This window comes from Vicia villosa, linkage group LG5 (genome assembly GCF_029867415.1).
Source record: "Vicia villosa cultivar HV-30 ecotype Madison, WI linkage group LG5, Vvil1.0, whole genome shotgun sequence".
NCBI lineage: Eukaryota > Viridiplantae > Streptophyta > Magnoliopsida > Fabales > Fabaceae > Vicia > Vicia villosa.
The window spans coordinates 141,018,618-141,045,427 of record NC_081184.1 but is presented as its reverse complement, the minus strand read 5'-3'; the positions used below and the strand labels follow the sequence as shown (position 1 = coordinate 141,045,427).

Below are 26,810 nucleotides of genomic sequence, written 5' to 3'. Positions count from 1 at the left end.
CCTAAGAAATTTTGATTATTCATTTCATGCTATATTAATAGAATACGTGTTTCTAGAATCGTTGCTTTGTAGTTTGTTTTTTTGACTTTTAACCTTCTTTTCAATAAAAAAAATTTGTACATAATAATCTAGAGTAGTCTTTCTTTAAAATTTCTTTCTTTTTAATGCTTTCTTCCTAAAAAATATTACTATAATATTTTTGAAGTCTTTCTCAAAAAAATACGAGTTTTTTTTTTTTATTTTTAAATTGTGTGATATTATAGTTTTTTTTAACATAACAATATTATATTAGTATAAATAAAAATAAAAATATAAAAATAAATCCCCGATATTTATTTTATTTTGTTTTTATCGTTAACTTAAACGGTGTTGGATCGGGCAGCGAAGAGTAGAGAGAGCAATTCAGGCACATTCTTTCCGTTCATTCTCGGCTCAACTTTTGCTCCATTCTTAATCCCAATCCCAATCCCAAAATCTCCGTTCGAAAACTCACTCTCTGCATTCATGGAAACAACCTTCCCACAAAATTTACCACTCTAATCTCTTAATCATTCTTCACCTTCAGGTTCCACTTCGTCGTTTTTTATTTTTCAACTTCTCAGGTTTCGATGCTCTATTCGATTTGAACTCCTTGATGTTTTCAATTTTTTGTTTTACTTAAAGTAATTGAAATCCTGATTAGTTTAGATATTCGTCGTGTTTCGGATTTCACCATGCGATTCAACCGAAGATTCACGTTTTGTTTGAGTAATTTAATAAATAATCGATTAATTGAAATTGAAATTGAAATTTGGCTCATGCAAAGTTCCACGAGCTGCGAGATTTTTTAATTAGATCATAGCGTTGATTTTCCGAGTGGTGAAATTTAAAGATGAAAAGTGTTTCGAGCTTAAATAGCTTTAGTTATCAATAAGTGTTTGAAATGATTGCATTAATGTTTGGGGTTTAAATAGCTTTAGTTATCATTAAATTAATGTTATGATTTGTTTTAAATTTTGTTGAATATGCTTTTTGTTGAATCAGGAGTGGAATGGATTCGGCCTCGGGCAGCGATGATCCTGCTATACTTCAGTTGCACAAGTGGGACGCGTCTGAGACCCAAATAGGGCTTTCGGAATTTCGTGAAGGTTTTATTTCTCCTACAAGAGAGATTCTGCTTTTGCATTCATATGAAAAGGAAGCTCTGTTGTTTCCTCTGGTTAAAGGTGATTGTGATTCGCTGCTTCCTTTTTTTTCTAAGGGATTGTTAGAATTGACTTATTTGAGCTTTTCTAGATTTTTAGAAATTTGTAAGACTGTTTGGTAGAATTTATGAAAACAAATGGCTGATATGATCATAAATTGTTTTGAGCTTTTCTCCATAAACTCCCCATGATAGATTATGAAAACAGCTGGAAACTTATATGAAAATAATTTGACTTTATTTCATATTTTTGTTATAAAAGCAGTTTTATATATATGCATTTATATGACAAATATTTATGTTATAAATGCTTAATTAAGTAGTTTATCCAAGCATAGCATACTTATAGTTTGGCTTGGCTATTATTGTTCAGTAGCCGAATAGCATGTATATATGTATTTAATTTTATGGGTAAAATGCAATTGCAGCTTGTTTCAAGTTTTTTTGATATCCTGTTATGGTGTTTGCATTTGCTTTTATGGTTGCAGGAGAGTCGAATTCCAGTGGTTGTGAAAGTGGCAATGATTATGATAATCACATTCTAGGTTCATCATCTCTTTCATCAGAGGTATTTGATAGGCCCAGCGGATCAACATTGGTGAATGATTTGCCTTCTACTTCAGGATCAGAAATTGGTGTTGATGCCAATGTTACTGAAATTAAAAGTTCAAGGTCCAATAGTTACCCATTTATTAGTGATGTTAACTCATTGGCCTGGGCTCGTTGTGGGGACAGCTATGATCAACACAATGATGCTTCATTTAGAGAATTTTTATTTGTTTCGGGAAGATGTGGAGTAACAGTCCATGCTTTTCCTAAACTGTCTAAAGCCAGAGAATTAGTTAAATCTTCATTAGAAGGTAGCTATAGACATGGCAGGTGGGTGGAATGGGGGCCTATTGCTACATTAGCTCAAAATATTGAAGTAGGAGAATCTTCCAGCCTTAGCCATGAAGTCTCTGGAGACCAGGATGTAAATTGGACTGGTGGAGATGATGGTGGAATTGAATTTTCGAGAGGCTCTGCGCCGACTAAGAGATATTTAAAATCTTTTTTCACAAAAGTTGAAACTATTGTAACTGACAGTAGTCTCTGGACCAAGTTCCCTGAGAATAACGAATTTCCTTGCTCTACAGAAGTGGTTTCTTTTAACATATTTGATGGAAGTCTATCCCTGGAATATCTCTTCAATGAAAATCCAGTCCAAAGTAAGGAGAATTGGCAGGAACCTGCTGATTTAGTAAAAGGTGCTTCTGATCACTCAAGCTTGAGCCCGGGTACAGCGGATATTAAGTCTGACTGTTTTTCCAATGTATTTGGTATTGAGATTAATGGGTTCTATGAATGCCCTAAAATTTTCTCGAGTGCTTCATATTGCCTGGTGGGTTTTTTTTTGACATTGATGCATCATGTTTCTGTCAATATTAGTGGTGCAAATCAAAGAGGCATGAATAAACATTTACTTCTTGTTGCCAAGTTAGACAATTGGGGTATTCAGTGGGTTTCAGTGGTGAAGTTTGATGAAAGAACAGACATAGTTCAGGAAGCTGAGTGGATAGATTTCCAATTTTGTGATAATCTTCTTGTCTGTCTTGATTCTTCTGGCTTGATCGTTCTATATTCTGCATTATCCGGTGAATTCGTGACACATTTAAATGTTCCACAGGCTCGTGGACTTAACCCTCTTTATGATTTCCAAGGTTTAGAAAAATTGCCCTTGGGTGATGATGTATCACGCATTAAACACGGGTCTGACATTAAAGATAACTTGAAAGATCAACACCGTGATTCTTTTAGAAGATCATTTAAAAAGTTAGTTGTTGCTTCACACACTTACTTTTTAGCCGCGGTTGATGCATGCGGTGTGATCTACGTGATATCGTTAAGGGAATATGTTACCGACAAGAATTATATATCTGAAAAGTTGCTTCCACATTCTCAGCAATTTGGACTGGGGATGTTATTTGGCTGGGGGGCTGGTGGTTCTGATATAGATTGTCAAGCAGTATTCTCTAATTTCTCGGGGTGTTTTCATTCAAATGATTTAAACATAATAGACAGAAGTGTTTCTCACCCAGACAAAACCGTGGAAGGTGATGCGCTCGAGAAAACTAATGGCTACACGTCTGAAGAAAGGAGCAATTTGTTTGGTCCCAATTCAAGTGGTTTTTCTTCTGCTTCCAAAGCAACTAATGATCACAGATTTATTGGTTCTGGTGTGAAGTCGCCTGTTATGAGAAAGATATTCCTTCCCAATTTTAAACTATGTGAAGATGATTCTATTTCTTTTTCTCCCATGGGAATTACTATTCTCTCTAAATTGAAGAATGCAAAGAATCAGAAAGGTTCAACAAAACTTGTGCATTTTAATCTGCAAGTGAATTTAGATGTCCACGATGACAACACTTTAGATAGTGCATATGATGTACATCACTTTAATGGAAAAGAAGAAGCTGTTATTGGAGAAGTAGTGGGTTGCACATTTCAGGGTTATTTCTATATCGTGAGAGAAGATGGTCTATCAGTGTATGTTCCTTCTGTTTCACTTTTATCGAGTTTTCTTCCTGTTGAGTACATTGGTTATCGCCAACCAAGTACAGATAGAGGAATTTCAGTTCTTCTTAAAGACAGTGTGGAAGTAAGAGAACCAACCAAAAAGTTTTCTCCTTGGAAAATTGAAATTTTGGACAGAGTTCTTGTGTATGAAGGGATTGAAGAGGCAGATCAGTTGTGTTCGAAAAATGGTGAGTTACATAAAATGATCATTTTATAACCTGACATAATGATGTTGTGTATTATATATAAACACACACACGTTCATATATATCATCTCATAGTCACCCCATTACTTATCATATAGGTAGTTTATTTATGTGTTTTTTCACATCTATTTAGGGCCATTCTTCCAGAAGGTATTCATTGGGACCAGTGACCATTCTTATTCTTATGTTAACAGAAAGGAAGGTTTTTCATGAAAATAAATAATTACAGAAACAATATTATATAAATAAAATTTAGGAAAAATCGATAAAATCACACCATTAAGTCAATCTTTCCATAACAAATCCTCCTAACTATTCAAAACACAAATTATTATTAAATAAAAAAACCAAAACATTCAATATCATATGAATCCAAAAGGCAATTTATGCTTTGTTGGTTGAGTACTTCGGAGGATTTTAAGCTGATTCACCAGGAGGATGTCAAAATTATTGTTTTCCAAACTTCTGGAAGGATGATATCACAATCTTGATTCCCTACCCTTTCCCCTTTTCTATCATTTGAAGTTTCTTTTTCTATTGTCTTATTTTCCTTTTCATTATGGTGTACTAAATCCTTCTCGTAGATATAATTCATCCTATATAAAATAGTTTCCCTAAAATAATACCGGTCTTCTATAATTGCATAAAATTGCACTATCTTGTTTTTCCCTTTTATTTTGTACTTTACTGTAATCAGCTTTGTATTGCTACTTTAGTTTTGCTGTAATAGGTTTATCCCATCAATATCTCAACCACAATATTTTGGTGCCTTGGGAAGTCTTAGAATTTAGGTTGGGCTTAATTCATCCTTATAAAATTGGCTTGTATGGTGAGGATTGTATTAACTCATAAACCTATGTTCAAGCCTTATCTTATCTAATGTGCAACTCAAACACACACCTCTCACCCAGGACTAGACATCTGGAGCGTGACCAGAGTCACTTGATGGCGATGACCTGAGAGCAACTAAATAGGCTCTATTACCATCCAAAAATTTGAATTGGACCTAACTCAACCTTACAAAACCGACTTGTAAGGTGAAGATTGTCCTCACTTATAAACCCATGTCCCATGTTCAAGCCTTATCTTATCCAATGTGTGATTCTTAACTGGAATACTTGGAGATAGCCAACAAGGTGAAATAGGATGGGATAATATGTTTTTTTTAGCATCCTCATCTGGACCAATACTAATCTACTTGTCCTGAATGGGTTCTTTTGGCCGTTTATCGTCTCTGGTCTTTTGCTACCAAAACCACCTCTATTTCAAGATTTTTATTATTATAACTTTTTGTAAATTTTCATTTGGCACATAAACCAATAAAATTCTTATTAAAGGTGAATAAATGAAAATGATTACTAGTAAGAACTAACATTACAGGAGTGAGGGAATTAAAAGACCAGGGTTAAAGGAGAAAAATACTAACATAAGAACTAATATACAAACCGCGTATTAAAAAAAACTAAACTTTTGATGGCGTTGTCTATTTATTTATTTAAAATCTGATGATTTGTGTATTGGAATGGAATTGACACAATACTTTAGGATTTCACAATAAATTTTAGCTTCATGCTTATATTTTTTTCTCTTTCATTCTTTGTCAGGATGGGACATCAAGGTTTCTCGTCTTCGTCAGTTACAAATAGCATTGGACTACTTGAAATTTGATGAAATAGAAAAGTAAGCCAAATTTAATCATTGTAGTATCGATTTATATTTCTTGTTCTAAAGTAGTAATCTGATAGAAACCTGGTATGTACAATGTTACAAAGCAATAGGGATAAACCCTAATTACAACTATGAAACAATGCAAAACTTTGAGGCGCAACAACCCTCCCTCCCTATCCAAAGGCCCCCACTCCCTTTTAATTACTGAATACTGTTCTGTACCTTACCCTCCTGTTATTTATATACCTGTCACTCCCTTACTTTCTAACTAACTATCCCAACTAACCAACTAACTTTCGAACCGAGACTTTACAACCCCTTCAAGGAGGAGAGTGCCGGTTGACAATATTATCCTCTTTCCTGAAGGAGGGTCTCAGAATTTGGGTTGGGCCTAACTCATCCCTACAAAACCGGCTTGTAAGGTGAGAATTGCTCCCATTTATAAACACAACATAAGCCATATCTCTAAGCAATGTGAGATTAAATTCACCCCTTCAAAGCCAACACAATGAAGGTGTTGGGGGCTGCAATAAGACAAGCCATAGTGCCGCAGTTAAGGCAACTAGGGGCGGATCGCAATTAAGGCGGGAAATCCAACACACCCCCTCACACTTGGGCCTCAATGAGCCCGAAGCGTGGACGATGCGGGAAGTCCAACTATGGATATAAGATAGACTCTGATACCATCTTAGAATTTGAGTTGGGCCTAACTCATCCCTACAAAACCAGCTTGTAAGGTGAGGACAATTAAGGCGGCTAGGGTTTAGAAGACTTGAAGATAAAGAGTGATGGACTAATGAGACTTTATTGTGATAATAAATCTGCTATTAGCATAGCCCATAATCCAGTGCAGCATGATGGAACCACACATATTGAAGTTGACAGACACTTCATCAAAGAAAAGTTAGATAGTGGTCTTATTTGCACTCCATATGTTTCTTCTCAGGACAACGTTGCAGATCTTCTAACTAAGGGAAGGGGTTGAACAACAATAACTTTGAAAAGATTGTTTTCAAGTTGGAAATGATAGATATTCATTCTCCAGCTTGAGGGGGAGTGTTGTAAATTAGTTATTTTTACTATTATTAGTTGTAATTTATATTCGGGCTATTAGTCCATTAGTTAGGCCCATTAGATTAGAACAGTCTTATATAAAGAGATTAGTGCTTGTAATTTTAAGATACTTGAAATCAGTGTTTTAAAAACCGGACCGAATCGGCCGGTCGGACCGGTTGAACCGGGAACCGGTAATGTAACCGGTTTGGTTCGATTGTTGGATCGGATATGTCATTGAACCGGTGTGAACTGGTCAAAACCGGTGTAAACCGGTAAAACCAGAAAAACCGGCGGTTTTCCAGAACCGGTGGTTTAAATGCATTTTTAATTTTTTTTTATTTTAAAATCTTAAAATATCATCATTTTAATTTTTTTAATGAAAAGTTAAAATTAAAATAAAAATAAAATAAACAAATAAAAAATAAAATAAAAAAATAAAATGTTTCGGATGCGGTTAATTTTATTTCAGATGATTTTGATATTGAAGAAGGAGATACCAACATTGAAATAATTTTTTCTTTGAAATTAAATTTAGTAGACAATGAAGTTACTTTATTATAATTTATTCAATTAGATTATTTTGCGATTAAATTTTGTTTGCAAATATATACTTTGTAATTTTGTACTATTTTATTATGTGCGATACCTATGTTTAAAATTTGAATTTAAATTATGAATTTGTGAATTTATTTAAGATATGAAATTTTTAAAAAATTTAAGTGTCAGTTATATATTGTAGAGACTGAATCATCATGTTCAACATGTTTTATACCTATATAGTTTTGTTATAACGACCGGTCTATTCAACCGAGTTATTCGGTTTAATCCGGTTTAGTCATGCGGTTCGACCAATGACCCAGCGGTTCGACCAATAAACCATTGACCCAGTACCCTCACCGGTTTGATGTCCGGTCTGGTTTTTAAAACATTGCTTGAAATATATTATTCAATTCCAATAAGAGGGTATAATGTATTTTCCAAGAAAATAAACACACTCTTCACTGATGAGAAAATTATATCTTCACGGATGAGAAAATTACATCATAAGTGCTTAGTCAATATGGACTCAATTAAAATGCTTACCCAAACACCCCTAAGTATTAGCCTTCAGTTGCTCTTCATTCTGGATTCTCCGTATGGCTTCCTAGCATAGCTTTTCCATGCATAAGTGTGAAAAGCAATAATGGTTAAAAGTTTCTCTTCTGTTGATATATAGTTTTTTTGCGACTCTTGGATCTTCTAGAAATATTTTGCTTATCTATGTGCACTGTGTTGTGATTTAGTTTTTAGATTACGGCAAATTAATTTGTTGCAAATGTTACAGTGGTACTGGTTCAATGGAAATGATGCTGTAAAAGAGATTGCTTACATTGATGCGCTCATATAGTATTTAGGTTTTTTTAAATGGCAAATATTGTCTAATGAAATTCACTTTCCAGTTTTATTGATGGGCAGATCTTTGGAAATGCTTGTGGATGTGAATCTAGCGGAAGAGGGGATTTTGAGATTGCTTTTCGCTGCAGTTTATCTTATGCTTAATAAAAGTGGCAATGATAGCGAAACTTCTGCTGCTTCAAGGTAAATTTATATGTTCATTGGCTTGGCTCTCATACTTTTACTTTGCATTCTTCACTTTTATTCCATATTCTTTATCATTTCTAAACCAAGTTGCTACTCGTAAGAAATTGTGTCAATGTGTCGTAATTATATTGGGTAAATGTTCATATTGGTCCTCCAAAGATATATATGACATCAATTGGTATTTGGTCCATTAGGTTAGTTATGGCTATTTTTTTTGGATAGCCATATTAATCATATTTTAGGAAAAAAATAAAGTAGAAATGTTAGCAGAAGTATTTGTGTTATGACATGGAAATTTTCACCGTGTCTGCCAAGGGTCAACCATGATCCCATATTTTTTGTGTGTATGGACGATATATTTAATGGAGGATCAAGAGAAGTGATTAATGAAAAGTTAGATTTATGACAATAAGCCTTGGAAACGCTCGGTTTCCTCTGAACTGAAGTTGAAGTAAAATAGAGTATATGAAATGCAAGTTTAGCAAAAGGCAAACAAATTCTAACTCAGAAGTAAAAATTAGAAATTATTCAATACTATAAGTCCCATGTTTTAAGTTCTCTATACAAAGTGACAGAGATATAGGGAGACATCAACTATATGATCAAAGGTAGATAAATGGAGGAATGCTTCAAGTGTGATTTGCGATAACAAATATCTCTCAATCTTGAAGGGAAATTCTATTGGGCAACTGTTAGACTTGCACATTAACATGGAACTGAATGTTGGGTAGTAAAAAACCAACCATAAACTGATGCAATTAGATTTTTTAACACATAAATAGGGTGGGTGGAAATTCTAACCAAGATATGATTAAAATTGATAACGTTAGAGAGAGAGATAGTGGGGATAAAACGTATTTTGAAAAAAGATGGCTGAATATCGATTAATGTGATTTGGGGGTATGTGGAGGAGACATGTAGAGGATGAGTGGAAGTTTTAAACGAAAGAGGATTAAGAATTATGCTGTCATTAGATTTTTTTAACACATCCCTTTTTAAAGATCAACGAGTGGAAATTCTAAAGAGAATGATGGTATATCAACTTTACTATTCAAATAATCACAATTGGATTGTTGACATTCCGTTAGACTTCTTGTGCCTTATCCTTTTATCAGTGGTGATATCTAATGGAGAAAAAGGAAAAGCTTTTAGTGGATCGCATGCATCATCTTTGTTGTTTTTTCATTCCAGAAAGAAAATTTAATCTGACTTATGATGTCTAGGCTTCTTGCACTGGCTACTTGCTTTGCAACTACAATGCTTCGTAAGTATGGGTTACTACAACATAAAAAGGATACACGCGCAGCAGAGGGCTTGAACAAGACAGGATTGCTTTCTCTTCCCCCAATTGAACCAATGAAACTCCCGACTGAAATGGATTTTGCTCTAAAACTTTCTGAGCTGGCTCATTTCTTAGAGATTATCCGAAATCTGCAATGTAGGCATAGGACAATATTCCAAAAGGCCAGTCAAGGATTGGTATGGTGCTCTACTATTATGCTACTTGCACTGTTGGTTAAACTGTTCCATTGTTTTTCCTGATTATTATATGTTATCTTATTGCTAAATATTACAGGTTGACAGTGAAGAGTCATCTATTATGAGCATAGAGAAGCTGCACGAAGAACCCCAACTTGCAGTTCTTCCTTCAGATTTAGCTTCATTGGATATGTTGAACCAACATGAGCTTTCTTTTCCTTTACCAGCATCAGGTGCCGACAATAATGAAAATCTTGCGCTGGTACCTGTTGATTCCGAGTCTAAATTGGTCTCCGAGGAATTAGGCGACTTATCTCATTCGGAAAAGAAAGTTTTGCCTCTGGAAAATCCAAGAGAGATGATGGCACGCTGGAAGGTGGGTAATCTTGACCTCAAAACTGTGGTTAAAGATGCTCTACTCTCTGGTAGACTCCCTTTGGCTGTTCTTCAACTGCATCTTCATCAATCGGAAGACTTCATTGTTGACGAAGGGCCTCATGATACTTTTACTGAAGTTCGTGACATTGGCAGAGCTGTTGCTTATGAATTATTTATGAAGGTGATGTACTCAACTTTCTATTTGGATGTCTGATACGATACTGGATTTGGGGCCTTAGCCCAGTATAGAGGCTGAGTAGGGGAATAGGAATGGCGTGGCAATATTCTGTTAGCAAGGGAATTTCTTTTACAAAAGAGAGGATAAGGGATTAGAGAAGCTATTCGAAAATATTGTTAGAAAATTTGTTAGGGAAGTTACTCTCTGGTTTAGGAGTTCTTGGAACTTCGGTTTATCCTTTTTTTCTGCATTTTCACCATTGTAAAGCCTTGAGCTCATTTTTTCCATTTAACAATATACAGTTTCATTACCTTGATTTTACTAGTTCTATCAATGTCACAAACCTCAATGAAAATAACATGACTCATATTACAATTATACAGGGTGAAACTGAACTTGCTGTTGCAACACTTCAAAGGCTTGGTGAGAACATTGAATACTGCCTCAAGCAACTTTTGTTTGGCACTGTAAGGAGATCCTTACGAGTCCAGATTGCTGAGGAAATGAAAAGGTATGGTTATCTAGGACCATATGAGTTGAAGATATTGAAAGACATTTCACTGATTGAGGTATGTGGAATTTATGTCTTGTTTTGTGGTTAATGTTTAGTATGGGAAAGAAAAATTTCCATGAGCTGATACTTGCAATCATTTTTGTATTAATGCATGTGTGTGAGTAGAGTCTCTATCCAAGCAGTAATTTCTGGAAAACATATCATCACCGGCTGAATGATACCAGTGGCCCATCAGACTGTGATTCACCACTAGGGATTAGATTAAGGCTTTTGCATAACCATTCATTTGATAGTCTTGTCATTGAATGTGGTGAGATTGATGGAGTTGTCTTGGATACGTGGATGAATATTAATGAAAACTACTCTGCTCTGGAAGTTGATGACGATGATGCTCATGTTGGATATTGGGCTGCTGCTGCTGTCTGGTTTGATGCCTGGGAGCAAAAAACTATTGATCGGGTTAGTTATTTCCCTGTCTTGTTACTAAATGCTAGTGTTGATATTCATATATGCCGTTGATTTTCAATAGTGACTAGTAATCTCATTCCCCATAAGAGATCATGGAAGCCAGGTTTTATATTTTCTTGTCATCTACTAAATGAACAAAAGATTGAAGGTGAAATTTCTGTATGAGAATTCTTGATAATTGGAATTTTTTCCAGGACTATATATCTATTGGATGAGGTTGGAAGTTAAAATGATTAATGTCTTTTTGGAGATTTAATCTAATATGCATTTTGTCTTCCTAGATAAAGCTGATTATTTTCTTTGAACTATAATAACTTTCTTTTCATTAATCGTTCATCTGTGTGTACAGATGATACTGAATCAATCTGTTTGTTCAGACATTTCTTTTTTGTGGGAGTCAGAACTTGACTACCATGTGTGTCGTAATCATTGGAAGGAAGTCTTTAGATTGTTAGACTCAATGCCTGCATATGTCCTATCTGCTGGAAGCCTTCAACTCAATTTGGATGTTGTACAGCCTGTCTCATCTTCCGGATGCGACGGGAAGTCTTCTAATTATGGAAATTTCTTATACTCTCTTGAAGAGTTGGATTCTGTATTCATGGAAGTTCCAGATGTTCAATTATACAAGTTTTCTCCTGATATTTTCTCTGGGTGGATAAGGATGCTTGCGGAGGAGAAGCTTGCAAAAAGGTTTATATTTTTGAGGGAATATTGGGAAGGGACAACGGAATTGGTATCCCTTTTGGCTCGTTCAGGTTACATATCTGGCAAAAATAATGTCCCGTTGGAGGATGATCTCAATGAGACTTCATCAGTTAGAGATGGAACTGTACAAGCTTTGCATAAAATATTTGTGCACCATTGTGCACAACATAACTTGCCAAATCTTTTGGATCTCTACCTTGGCCATCATCATTTGGTCCTTGATCTCGACTCACTTAATGCATTCCAGGAAACAGCAGTAAGTTTCTGTGTCCATTGTGTTATTAACGTTTGTGCTTTATCTATTCTGATTGTTTGTACTTGGTGGTTTTCATTATTTGAAATCATGATACTATTAAGCATCAATAAGCGATTGATTCACTGAAATTTGTAGGTTTGTTTTTGGATTATTTTGTCTTTTGTATTGTTATTCAAGTTCAGTGAAAAAATAGGACAACCCCTACATTTTTTTTAATAAAATGAGAATTTAACAAAGATGAAGAATATTAGGAGTATGGAAGATGGGGAATCCTCCATTGGAAAAAGGGAAAAGAACACAACAGGAAAAAACTAACATCAATGGAGCAAAGCTGCTTGATCCATGTGAAGCCAAATAGAAGCCAATCCACATAATTTTATCCCAATTCAGCTGAAGAGCATATAAATGGTCATTAGGAATCTCCGAATTTGGATTGAGCCTAACTCATCCCTACAAAACCGGCTTGTAAGGTGAGGATTGCCTCACTTTATAAACATAACACAGGCCATATCTCTGAGCAATGTGGGACTAAATCCCCCCTTCCAACTCAACACAATTAAGGTGTTAGAGGCTGCAATTAAGGCGACTAGGGGCGGACCGCAATGAAGGCGGAAATTCCAATACACCCCTTACGCTCGGACGTCAATGAGGCCGGAGCATGGACGATGCGGGAAATCCAACAAAGTGATCTAGGAAAGGCTCGGATACCATCTCAGAGTTTGGATTGTGCCTAACTCATCTCTACTAAACCGACTTGTAAGGTGAGGATTGTCCCACTTTACAAACCCAACACATGCCATATCTCTAAGCAATGTGGGATTAAATCCACCCCTTCACACCCACACAATTAAGGTGTTGGAGGCTGCAATTAAGGCGAATAGGGGCGGGCTGCAATAAAGGCAGAAATACCAGAGTCACTCTTCAACCAAATGCACAAGATAGTAGCATAGATTGCACATTGCCGGGCTTTATATTAAGGGGGTCTCATAATGTTATATTTTCAATCTCACTGCCAAGAATCTTTGTGGAAACCTTGAAACGAACACATCCTCAAAGTTTGTCCTGATTGGTGAAATTTCTTGTTATGTTTTTATATTTTTTTTCTATTGATCAACATTGTATGTCAACAGGTTGATTGTGAATGGGCGAAGTGGATGCTCTTATCAAGAGTCAGGGGGTGTGAATACAAGGCTTCACTTGCCAATGCTCGTTCAATTATGTCACATGATTTAGCTCCTAGAAGCGACCTCGGTGTTTTGGAGTTGGATGAAATAATTCGAACCGTTGATGACATTGCTGAAGGAGGGGGAGAAATGGCAGCTCTAGCAACCCTGATGCATGCTTCTATCCCCATTGAAAGCTGCTTAAATAGTGATGGTGTAAATAGGCACAGTAATTCCTCTGCCCAGTGCACATTGGAGAACCTTAGGCCGACTTTGCAAAGGTTTCCTACATTGTGGCGTACTCTTGTTGGAGCATGTCTTGGTCAGGATACAATGTGCTTGTTGGTCCCCAAAGCAAAAACTGGTTAGTTATTAACCTTGTTTTTTTGGTGACTCTTCCATCCGCTCTTCTACTTTATTTTGCACCTAACTAATCCACTTTTTTTTTTTTCATTGCATCAAATTTTTCTTGAATCACAATTTGGAAATGCAGCTTTATTAGACTACCTTAGTTGGCGCGATGACATTTTCTTGTCTACTGGACATGACACTTCACTTTTACAAATGCTTCCATGCTGGTTTCCTAAGCCTGTACGAAGACTGATACAGCTTTATGTTCAGGTCTGTTTTGTCTCCATTTTGAGTTACTGGATACAATTGCTGCCTTTTGTTAGGTACCTTGTATCTATGTATAGGCCCAATTATCCTAGGACCGTTAGAGTTATCCAAAAAGGAAAATTAGAGAAAGAATAGTTAGTTACGGGAGAGAGAAAGAGGGAGTTTGTTATATAGGGGCCTGAGGGATAGAGACTAGAGTAAAGGCATCTTGGAGAAATCATCTGTTTTAGTTATGGACAGAAAATATCGTTCTCTGTAGGAGCTTGGATCTGGGGTAGATTGAGATTCATTCCTTTCAGCATATATTTCTTCATTAATCAAATTCAATCTATTTCCTAAAGTTTTACTCATTTGATTCTTTATTTTCTGTTTCGGAAATTCGGGATCCCATCACCTTTTCTCTACAGTTTTATCCTTTTGATTTCAATTCAAACTATTCCTATCTGATATTGATTCTTTATAAAATACACTATGTTTTTGTGTAATGTTAGGACAGCTTCATCACTGATCTTTTGCTCTCTCTTTTTGTTACTTTATAAATATTTTAATCTATCATGTAGTTTGCATGCTATTGCAGACACATTTCTGTATATGCTATCCAAGTTATGTAGTTTTCATTATATTACAGGGTCCTCTTGGTTGCCAATCATTTTCAGCATTCCCTATGGGAGAAACTTTGCTACATAGAGATATTGACTTGTACGTAAGTGCTGATTTGCATGATGAGATAAATGCAATCTCCTGGGAGGCAACTATCCAACGACACATTGAAGAAGAACTACACAGTCCTTTACTTGAGGTATATTCTTTTATTTTAATTGCTATCTTTTGGTTTCTCCCTCCGTTTCAAAATGAGTGTTGTTTTAGCAAATAAAATGTTTCAACATGAATGTCGCTCTCACGTTTCAATGTAGAAAGGATTCCTATTTTTCCAATTGCGCTCTTTAATATACCATATATACTATACAGTAATGCTAAATTGAATATTCAGGAAAATGGATTTGGGCTTGAGCATCATTTGCATCGTGGACGAGCGCTGGCAGCTTTTAACCAAATTATTGGCCAACGAGTTCAAAGTCTGAAGTCAGAATGGGAAGGCAGTAGTTCGACTCTTGGGCAAACTAACATTCAACCAGATGTTCAGAAACTTCTTTCACCACTAGGACAACATGAAGATACTCTACTTTCATCTGTGAGTTTTTTTTTATTCATAGATTGTCTGATTATGCGATTGAAATGAGAGACAAATTAAACAAACCAATGCATTTAGTACAAATTTTTAAAATGCTATGTTTGTTACCTGATAAAAATCTCCACATGATCCTAAATGTCAAACTATCAAATATTGTTTGTCAGAAACCAATTTAATTTAAAATTTTAATGATGTTACTTGAAGTCATATGAGTCATTTAATATCTTCAACATGCTCCTGCAAGCTACTTTTGGACTTTTAGCTTGGACAACACAGAAGGCCAATTTACTTTACACTAAAATCGAATTGAATTTTGGGGATTAAGTTTGTAAAGGATCAAGCTTCTGATCAGTTGGTCATCAGAGCTTTCAAACCTTGTGAAGAACCAATTAAACCTAAAAGGTTAAGCTGTTTGGTTAAAGGGCATCAATGAATTTATATCCTTAACTCTATTTGCTTGGTATTCTATCAGTTCTTTGCTTCGTTGTAGAATTTATTTTGATTTTGATGCTGGACATCCATCCATTGCTTCCTGATATGTAACATCATAGAATCTTAGCTGTGTTTTATATATTTTTTCATTACAAATGCCTGATAAAAAACACACAATTAAAATTTTAAATGTTAAATTGACAGATTTGTGCTCGAATTTTCAGGTTTTGTCAACTGCAATTTTGCATTTTGAGGATTCTATGCTTGTTGCTTCTAGTGCTTTTCTTCTGGAGCTATGTGGTTTATCTGCCGGCAAGATGCGCATTGACATTGCTGTGCTAAAACGGATATCTTATTTTTACAAATCAAATGAAACTAACAAAAATCTCAAGCAATTATCACCACCTAATGGATCTGTGTTTCATGCAAAATCACATGAAAGTGATGTAACAGAATCTCTTGCTCGGGCTCTAGCTGATGAGTATTTGCACAAGGATTCTCCTGTAATTGCCTCTGAAGTGGGAGCTCCAAGTAAACAGTCTTCACGAGCTCTTATTCTTGTCTTACACCATCTGGAAAAGGCAAGCCTTCCACTGTTGGTTGATGAAAATACCTACGGGTCATGGATATTAAGTGGAAATGGTGATGGAAATGAATTAAGATCTCACCGAAAGATATCCAGCCAGCAATGGTCATTGGTAACAAATTTTTGCAGGTTGCACCAGCTTCCCTTAAGTACAAAGTACCTTTCTGTATTAGCTAGAGACAATGACTGGGTATGTTTCTACTTTTGGTATTTTTTCTATTAATTCCCCAACCAATAGACTTAAATTTTTTTGGTTTCTGTCAGATTGAATTTTTGTCTGAAGCTCAGATTGGAGGATATCCATATGATACAGTAGTCCGAATGGTGAGTCTTGTATCCTGTTCTAACTCAACATGTAAATTGTGTAAGTTCTGTTGAAACAAAGTTTCTTTTTATATCTTTGTGATTATGAATGCTAGGCATCAAAGGAGTTCAGCGATCCACGTCTCAGACTTCATATGTTGACAGTTTTGAAAGGAATGCAATCGAAGAAAAAGGCAGGCTCTGCCCCTTTCTCGGACACACTGGAGAAAAGCAGTGAAACACCCTTTCCTGAAGAAAATGTATGTGTTCCAGTTGAACTCTTCCAAATATTAGCAGTGTGTGAAAAGCAAAAGTGTCCAGGAGAGGCTCTCTTGATGAAAGCAAAAGAGTTGTCGTGGTCAATATTGGCAATGGTTGCTTCATGTTTCCTTGATGTCTCTCCATTATCGTGTCTGACAGTTTGGTTAGAAATTACTGCAGCAAGGTGATCGTAACTGCTTTCATACTTTCATATACTAAGACATCTCTCCTGTGAAGGGCCTGCAGTCTTGTGTGATTTAATTTCCGCCGTGTCTTAGTCAAAATCAGTCTCTCTATCTCTATTTTAGGATAATTGGCAACATCAGTGATGAAATTAAATTTGACAGCAGCTGGAATAATATTTTCTTATGACCAGTTTCTCACGAAATTCACTGTTCAATTATCATTTACATCACAAATATTATGTTCAGAAAACTTTACATTAACCGGAAATTGTTTATATTGCATCAGCCCATATTAAAATTAATGTGCAATACACATTTTTTATTACTGTTTCATTTCGTAATTATATGTGTTCAATTTTATGAAGAATCTGTATGACAAGCACAAGAGCAATATTTTCTAATTGACTCCGAATAGAAATGAAGTCGGTTGGTGTATAATTCAATGGTTGAATTGAAAATGACATTCTATGATGAGTTGTTATAGGCCCAAGTCTTGAATAAGTGCTAATTGGTCCACACACACGCAATTCAAACACGTGTGATGTATTTCAATGATTGAAACTCATTGCCTTTTTATTGTTTTGGACAGAGAAACTTCCTCAATCAAAGTGAACGATATCGCTTCTCAGATTGCCGACAATATTGGAGCGGCTGTAGCGGCAACTAATGCCCTGCCTCTAAGTGACAGAGAGCTCACATTTCATTATAATAGGCAGAGTCCTAAACGTCGACGGTTAATAACTCCTGTTTCACTAGACTCCTCTGCTTCTGCAATGTCTGACATCTCAAGTATTTCTATTAAGGAAAGAATATTTGATTCTCAAGATAAGACTGTGGAGGATGAAATAACAGTAGAACACCATGGATCTGTTAATGCTGTAAGTGTTTCCGATGAAGGGCCTGCTTCTCTTTCCAAGATGGTTGCAGTGCTTTGTGAACAGCAGTTGTTTTCGCCTTTGCTAAGGGCGTTTGAGATGTTCCTTCCATCATGCCCCCTGTTGCCGTTCATCCGTGCTCTTCAGGTTTGGCAACTAATTCAAATTTCATTTGGCTCTTTAGTATGTGTAAGATCATTGAGACTAGTAAGTACTACTTTTTGACGATAGGTTTATATCGTAGACGATACATTTGTTTTTATAATGTGCTACTGTGTCTCTTTGGTCAAGTGCCACAATATGTTCTTGGGTATTCAACAACCAGTAGCTGGTTATCTTCCTGTTTGTGACTTGACTCTCTTTTAGTCAATATTTTTTCTAATAAAAAAGTGAACTTTAATGCTGCAGGCATGATGTACAATAAGTGCAAGAATAAGAACAAGGCAATGATACACAAGAAAATTCTCAATATTAAAATTCAACAATATATTTGAAAACCTAAGGCAAATAATGGGCCTTTTAAAATTCTGCATAAAAATTACCCTCAATATTTTGCTTTGACCATGTAAAAAGCAAACCTAAATTGCAAAGTAAGATATTAAATCTTAGACATACTTTTTAAGAGTTCCCTGCCATGACGGTTAGTTTGCCGAGTTTCTTCTGCTGAATATTGAATGTTTGATTAAACTGAATTCTTGTTAAGAACATAGTTAATCACTTTAATCAATTCAGGTCAAACCTGTAACATGCGACTGCGTTGTTTGTTTGTTTGTTGTGAGCTATTTTATGATATTTCTATGGAAATATTTTTTTTACCAATCTGTATATACTTTTAACCAAATCTTTGCATGGGTTATAATATCTCTGGTGCAATATTGATATCAACCTTACTTTAGCTTTAATTTAAATATAATAGCCCTCCAATTTTGAAATTTTCTTTCCCTTTTGTCCTTAGGCCTTTTCACAAATGCGCCTCTCAGAAGCTTCTGCGCATTTGGGCTCCTTTTCTGCTCGAATTAAGGAAGAACCAATGCACATACAGACAAATTTAGGAAGAGAGGGGCAGATTGAGACATCATGGATTAGTTCTACTGCTGCTACAGCTGCTGATGCTGTGCTTTCAACCTGCCCTTCTCCTTACGAGAAAAGATGCTTGCTGCAACTTCTTGCTGCCACAGACTTTTGTGATGGTGGATATGCAGCGGCAAACTATCGAAGGCTTTATTGGAAAATTAATTTAGCAGAGCCTCTACTTCGTAGAGATGACGAGTTGCATTTAGGTAATGAAGATTGGGACGATGCTTCACTCTTATCTGCACTAGAAAAAAATAGGCACTGGGAGCAAGCAAGGAATTGGGCCAAACAGCTGGAGGCCAGTGGTGCACCTTGGAAATCTGCTATGCATCATGTTACTGAATCACAGGTAGGATTTAAGTTTGTAAACCTGTTTGTGGAACGCAGTTGTTGATATAGACTATACCTCAATTGAGGGGAAGCCAATTGATCCTATATTTGAACATTGATCAATTGAATGGTATATACAGAAGTAACAGTAGAAGCCATTTATAACTAATTCATGTTTTTTCTTCATCTCATTTTCTTGATGTTAGTACATATTCTTGATCTGACTGCTCTTCATATTGTCTCTTATTAATAATTATAAGTTTTGATCCATCAAACTTCATACTAGACTAGTTAATTATACATTGGTGGATATTATATCAAACTTCATACTAGACTAGTTAAGGGTTTGAGTAGCGTTTTCTTGCCATGTTACATATAACATCTTATTGTTTAATAGAAAGGGAAAAGGAAAAGGAGAGAAAATATAGTTGAGAAGTTATGTTATATTGTATTGAATCTGCTCAAAATAAGTTGCAAATGAGTACCAACAGCTATAATTTTTTCCCTTACATTTAGCTTTTAGTTCATAGTTTTTCATATTTCTCATGAACACTATCCCCTCATCTCTTCGTCTCTTCCACAAATGCTAGGCTGAATCTATGGTAGCTGAATGGAAGGAATTTCTTTGGGATGTGCCAGAAGAGAGGGTTGCTTTATGGGGCCACTGCCACACACTATTCATCAGATATTCCTTTCCTTCTCTTCAAGTATGTTTGGTTTCTTTTTTCTAGTACAGTCGGTGTTCAGCTAAAGAAATATACTGTGTTGTCTGGTGCTATAAGTTTATTCCGTTGTAATGAGTGCAGGCTGGGTTATTTTTTCTTAAACATGCCGAAGCTGTGGAGAAAGATCTTCCTGCAAGGGAGCTTCATGAACTTTTATTGCTTTCTCTGCAATGGCTGAGTGGGATGATTAGTATTTCCAACCCGTATGGAACATATTTGCGGATTATACTTTCTGTTTCAACTTAAGTAATGTCCTTACTGATCTTGTTGCTAAATTTTTTCAGTGTCTGTCCGTTGCAACTTCTGCGTGAGATTGAAACCAAAGTATGGCTCTTAGCCGTTGAGTCCGAGACTCAGGTGAAGAGTGAAGGAGACTTCAATTTAACCTTTTCTACCAGGGAGAGTGCTATCAAGAATGATTCCAGTATTATTGACCGAACCGCAAGTATAATAGCAACGATGGATAACCATATAAATACAATGAGGAATAGAACTGTAGAAAAATATGAGACTAGAGAAAACAATCAAATGCCTCACAAGAATCAAGTGGTGGATGCTGGGCTTTCAACTACTTTTGGTGGGAATACAAAGCCAAAACGAAGGGCCAAAGGATATGTGGCTTTGAGACGCCCAGCTCTTGACTCGGTAGAAAAAAGTGCAGATACCGATGATGGCTCCAATACTATCATCAGTTTCAAAAATGAGTTGCAGTTACAAGAAGAAAATTTGAAAGTAGAAATGTCTTTTTCTAGGTGGGAGGACAGGGTTGGAGCGGCAGAGCTGGAAAGAGCTGTTCTTTCTTTATTGGAATTTGGGCAAATCACTGCTGCCAAGCAACTACAATATAAATTCTCCCCTGGACAAATACCATCTGAGTTTAGACTTGTTGATGCAGCCTTGAAGCTTGCTTCTATGTCAACTCCTCCTAACAATGTATCAGTCTCAATGCTTGATGAGGATGTGTATTCAGTTATGCAGACATATGATTTACTGAATGATAAGCGCCACATTGACCCACTTCAGGTAACTGTCCAAATCTCTCTCCCCCTCCCCAGATATTGTTTCCATTAATGATGTTTAAAATGTTGTGGAATGTTGGCTCAAAATGCTAGGTTTTGGAGAGTTTTGTGGTCATTTTTACCGAAGGCAGTGGGCGTGGGCTATGTAAGAAAATAATAGCAGTTATAAAAGTGGCAAACACCTTGGGTCTCTCATTTTTTGAGGCATTCAACAAACAACCAATTGAGCTACTGCAGCTGCTTTCTCTTAAAGCACAAGAGTCCTTTGAGGAGGCAAAATTTCTGGTGCAGACTCATCCGATGCCAGCTGCTAGTATTGCTCAAATACTTGCAGAATCTTTCCTGAAGGTTTGATTCATTTTTATTATTTTATGTTTCTAGTTAATGATGGTTTTACTATGTTGATGCCTGGAAATTAGTGGATGTGTTAGACCATTCTAATCATTAGATGGACTTTTGTGGGCGTGTTGTTTCCCATCTATTGAATGAAGAAATTTACCTGGATTTGTGAACTGATGTCATTATGATTTACAGTTTTGTAATTTACATGCCATGTCCATTATGAAGAGGTTGTGTTACACAACTATATTTAGATATAATTTTGTGAAGTAGATAGGGATTCATGACTTATTGCTAATTAATATTTATGTTGTACAGGGTGTGTTGGCTGCACATCGGGGAGGGTATATGGATTCACAAAAAGAGGAAGGCCCTGCTCCCTTGCTATGGAGATTTTCAGACTTCTTGAAATGGGCAGAGCTTTGTCCCTCTGAACAAGAGATCGGGCATGCTTTAATGCGTTTGGTGATAACTGGGCAAGAAATACCACATGCCTGTGAGGTACCATGTTGTTATTTGTCACTCACATTTTCTTTTCACTATCTTGTCCAGAAATGGTGAATTAAATCCAATTCTGTTGGGAAAATTCTAATTCATGTTATCTGAGATAATGATGCCCTGACTGTGATACCCTCTACTCTTTTTTTTTTCAAAAGAAATTTATTTAGACAGAAGAATATTACCAGTGCTGTTGATGACAGATGGATTATGGCAGCGAGCAAACTATATATATATATATATATATATATATATATATATATATATATATATATATATATATATATATATATATATATATATATATATATATATAAATAAATAAATAAACCTGGCTTGTTAGGAGAGGGCTGCCCAAGCTTTATAAACACTACAAATGACATATCTCTAAGCAATGTGGGACTTGATCCACCCCTTCAAACCCAACAACACAATGTAGGTGTTGGAGGCTGCAATGAAGGCAAGCTAAATGCTGCAATTAGGCGACTAGAGAAGGATCGCAATGAAGTGTAATTTCCAACAATTAGCAATAAGTCATGAATCCTTATCTACTTCACAAAATTATATATTAATGCAGAAATAAATAAGAATCCTCAAGACTGTCGATATATGTTAAGAACTGGAGACTTGATTGATAGAAAATATCCTTAGTGTCAATGAGTGTCATAAACAACAAACAACCACTTCTCATCAAATTCAAGGCTTCAAAAATAATAACAAAGAGTGGTGTTTTGTATCTACTTATTGAACTGGATGGTGAAATTTCCATCCATGGTATGCTCTGTTAGCTCTAGCAACCCTTTAAGTTTATAAGGAAACTTGTTGGTTGGACATTATCTACAAAACTAAAATAGTTACTTGCAGGAATTAAAACTGAATTAAAAAAATTCAAAAGATTAAGCAAATATAGAAAAGAAAATGTTGGAATTTCCGCCTTCATTGCGATCCGTCCCTAGTCGCCTTAATTGCGGCATTTGGCCTGCCTTAATTGCAGCCTCCAACACTTTAATTGTGTTGGATTTGAAGGGGTGAATTTAGTCCCACATTGCTAAGAGATATGGCATGTGTTGTGTTTATAAGTGGGGGCAATTTTTACCCTACAAGGCGGTTTTGTAGGGATGAGTTAGGTCCAACCCAAATCCTGAGATGGTATCAGAGCCTATCTTAGATCTATTGTTGGGCTTGCCGCATTGTCCATGCTTTTGGCTCATTGAGACCCAAGCATGAGGAGGGGGTGCGTTGGAATTTCCGCCTTCATTGCGGTCCGCCCCTAGTCGCTTTAATTGCGGCATTTGGCTTGCCTTAATTGCAACCTCCAACACCTTAATTGTGTTGGGTTTGAAGGGGTGGATTTAGTCACACATTGCTTAGAGATATGGCCTGTGTTGTGTTTATAAGTGGGGGCAATCCTCACTTATACAACAACAATGAGAGCAACAACAATCAACACTATTTATAAAGATGAACTGTTTAACTCCAAATACTCCCTTTTGGACTTTTCACACTTACTTAAAAAAAGTAATAATTGTTGTATGAAAAAAAAAAGTTATGAAAAGTTTTACAAAATTGTCCTTCATTAATGGTATGGAGAAGATAAATTTTCATAATTGAAAGAAGAGAGGATAATGAATATCTAAGGGTATAATAGGTAAAATAGCATAAAGAATTTATTTGTATTGTAAAACGACTTATAATGTGGCACACATTTTTTTCTCAATGCAACGTATAATAAAAATCGAAGGGAGTATTTTTTAGTGGTTTGATTTATAGTTTCCCTGTCTTCTAAGGTAATACCTAGATCTGTTCTACCTAAGCACCATTGTGTTGCAAATATTTTAAATTGCTGCATGGTATCTCTCTTTACTTCTACTAAAACTAGTATCACCAGTCCAAGGACTTGGGACTCACTGTTCCAAAAAAGATTAAAAAAAAAAGTTTCCCATACAACAGAGTATGAGAACAATGTAAGAAAATTGAGCAACATATTCTGAGCTTGCACTTCACAAGTGAATCAGTTTCAATGTTGACATATATTTATACGTTAGTAAAATTGCAAGTTGTTTTTCTAGGCTAAAGGCAAGTTGTTAGGTCATTATCCAGCCAATACACTTGACCGAAAAATTGACTCATAATTAGCTCGTGTGTGGTAGAATTTCAGTTGTAGACATGATAGAAAGAGGAGTGCTAGGAACCTTTCAACACTCACTCTAACTCTTACACTCGAGGGAACATATCAAGTGAGTAAACTAGTTTATAATAAGAGCAGGAGAAGTGAATTTTAATCATCAGGTTTTCTGTTAATGTTGAGGATTAAAAGACAAGTTATACCATAAACTCGGCGTCCTTACCATTCATACAAGATCGTATTTTTAAGATTTGCTCCTCTTTATCCAATTACAACTTGAGAACTGATATACCCCTCTCTTCTGCTGCTGTTGTGTGTTACCTTATCTTTTAAAGGGATAATCATTGAGTAGCTGTAATTTGGAAGAAAAAAATATTAGTTGAGAATGTATCTTAATGATTCTGGCTGACTCATTCCTTTGTCTTGAGCTGACAATGTTCTTCCTGTGTAATTGGCATTTCAGGTTGAGCTTCTTATTCTGTCCCATCACTTCTACAAATCATCTGCTTGCCTTGATGGAGTTGATGTTCTTGTTGCTCTTGCTGCAACTAGGGTTGATGCTTATGTTTTGGAGGGTGATTTTCCGTGCTTGGCTCGCCTGATAACTGGAGTTGAAAATTTTTATGCTCTCAATTTCATTCTTGGTATTCTTATAGAAAATGGTCAATTGGATCTTCTTCTTCAAAAGTATTCTGCTGCTGCCGACACAAACACAGGCACTGCTGAGGCTGTCAGAGGTTTTCGAATGGCCGTTCTTACATCTTTGAAGCATTTCAACCCTAATGACCTTGATGCATTTGCCCTGGTTTGTATTTTTTTCTATATTGATGAAATGTTGTCTACAAAATTTTGTTTGTAGATTAATGGTTGAGTACTGCTTAAATTCAAATACATTTAATTATTTAATTATATTGCAATGTTGCATACTGTTTCCCAGCATCTACTTAAGAAGTGGGCGTGTTGCATTTTTCACTTGCTCATGAAGTTTTTTCTTTTTGTTTCTGTTCCTAGTCATTGGTGCTTAACATCCTTCATTTGTCTTCTTTCCAGGTCTATACTCATTTTGATATGAAACATGAGACTGCCACTCTTTTAGAGTCCAGAGCAGAGCAATCCTGTGAACAGTGGTTTCGGCGTTATAACAAGGACCAGAATGAAGACTTATTGGATTCCATGCGCTACTTCATTGAAGCTGCTGAAGTTCACTCTTCCATTGATGCTGGCAATAAAACAAGGATGGATTGTGCTCAAGCTTCCCTTCTGTCCCTCCAAATACGAATGCCAGATTTCCAGTGGCTTTATCTATCAGAAACCAATGCTAGACGAGCATTAGTTGAGCAGTCTCGTTTCCAAGAAGCTTTAATTGTAGCTGAAGCTTATAACTTGAACCAGCCAAGCGAATGGGCTTTGGTGCTCTGGAACCAAATGCTCAAACCTGAAGTCATGGAGGAGTTTGTAGCCGAATTTGTGGCAGTTCTACCTCTTCAGCCTTCAATGTTGACTGATTTAGCGAAATTTTATAGAGCTGAAGTAGCTGCCAGAGGAGACCAATCTCATTTCTCCGTATGGCTCACAGGGGGAGGGTTGCCTGCTGAATGGGCTAAATATTTAGGAAGATCACTCAGGTGTTTACTGAAGCGAACAAGGGATTTGAGGTTACGGATGCAGTTGGCTACAGTGGCTACTGGATTTGGAGATGTCATCGATGCATGCACACAAGAAATGGACAAGGTCCCTGACAATGCGGCCCCATTAGTGCTGAGAAAAGGTCATGGTGGAGCTTATCTCCCTTTAATGTGAAACTTTCTACTGTAAATTATCATTATGATTGGACAAACCAGGTCGGACGGGAACCACCTTGACCCACTGCTGGCTCAAAAATAATATGGAGTCATTGTCGCACATATTGAACGGTGCTGAGCCAAAACCAGATTGGCTGGACGAAATGAATATTGAATGGGTTTGATGATCTATATATACATGTATATTTTTTTTGTTGAGTAGATGCTTGATGGTTGTATATTAGGCAAATTGTATCTGTAGCTCATTCTTGTAAACACCCTTATAGTTTTTGTTTTCTCTGATTCTTTTGTAGGGGAGAAGAGGGTAGTTTGTTGTCGATTTTGAGGCCCATAGCATAGAATGTCCCATTGGTTTCTTTTTTTCTTTTTTCTGCTCCAAAATGTATAGTTCCTGTACATCAATATAAAAATCCATTTGCCATGTTTTGCATAGATATTACCGTTTCTGTTGCCTATAAAATTTGGTTCATGCCTCATCAATTTTTTTTACTAAACTTGGTTGTTATTCAAAGCTAGTACATCGAAGATGCTGATAGATTAGTTTGACAAACAGAAAACGTTAAAATCTTTGATGGTTTATTGCATTGTAAAAAATTGTTGATTATTTACATGACCTCGTTATCGATCTCATTATAATATCAATTATTCATCTATCCTAATCAATGTCCAATCCCTTGGAATTCACCGGGTTGCTATTAAAAATGCATTATTTGTTACTTCAAGACACTACTTTACGAGATTTGCACTGCATCCAACTCCTTAGGGTATGTTTGGATGTAGAGTTTTGGTATATGTTTGAGATTTTTAAAATATATACTAAAGAATAGCATGGTCATATAGCATTTCAATCAGGCTTAATTTTTAATTTTTTTTAGTTTACTTATTTTATTTTAAAAAGAAAAAAATTCACTTTCCTCGAAAATTCTACATCCAAACATACTTTTAGGATTTAGATCTTGTCATACAATGCCTTTTGGGATTTATACCTCAATAACCATCGTTCCACATCCAGTACATCCAGATTTCCTTGTCCAAATCATATGACTTTATGG

At 36.0% G+C, this 26,810-nt stretch overlaps 1 protein-coding gene across 3 annotated transcripts; it reads left to right on the top strand.

The window, feature by feature from the left end:
* The first annotated feature begins 353 nt into the window (after window positions 1-353).
* Window positions 354-26,179, top strand: LOC131602801 (uncharacterized). Of its 3 annotated transcripts, none has more exons than XM_058874992.1 (26): window positions 354-565; window positions 1,024-1,205; window positions 1,672-3,927; window positions 5,550-5,625; window positions 8,125-8,247; window positions 9,474-9,729; window positions 9,827-10,288; window positions 10,669-10,854; window positions 10,965-11,258; window positions 11,617-12,231; window positions 13,362-13,758; window positions 13,888-14,015; window positions 14,641-14,811; window positions 15,004-15,204; window positions 15,861-16,412; window positions 16,487-16,546; window positions 16,642-16,970; window positions 17,561-17,993; window positions 18,802-19,269; window positions 19,841-19,957; window positions 20,057-20,178; window positions 20,260-20,998; window positions 21,088-21,342; window positions 21,652-21,834; window positions 24,420-24,761; window positions 25,007-26,179. In XM_058874992.1, the coding sequence occupies exons 2-26, from the start codon at window positions 1,031-1,033 to the stop codon at window positions 25,754-25,756; spliced, it is 9,690 nt and encodes a 3,229-aa protein (XP_058730975.1). In that variant the 5' UTR covers window positions 354-565; window positions 1,024-1,030; the 3' UTR covers window positions 25,757-26,179. The 3 variants fall into 3 exon arrangements, with proteins under 3 accessions (XP_058730975.1, XP_058730976.1, XP_058730977.1); XM_058874993.1 differs by having other exon boundaries at window positions 354-602; XM_058874994.1 differs by lacking the exons at window positions 354-565; window positions 1,024-1,205 and having other exon boundaries at window positions 3,865-3,927; window positions 8,109-8,247.
* The last annotated feature ends 631 nt before the right edge of the window (window positions 26,180-26,810 follow it).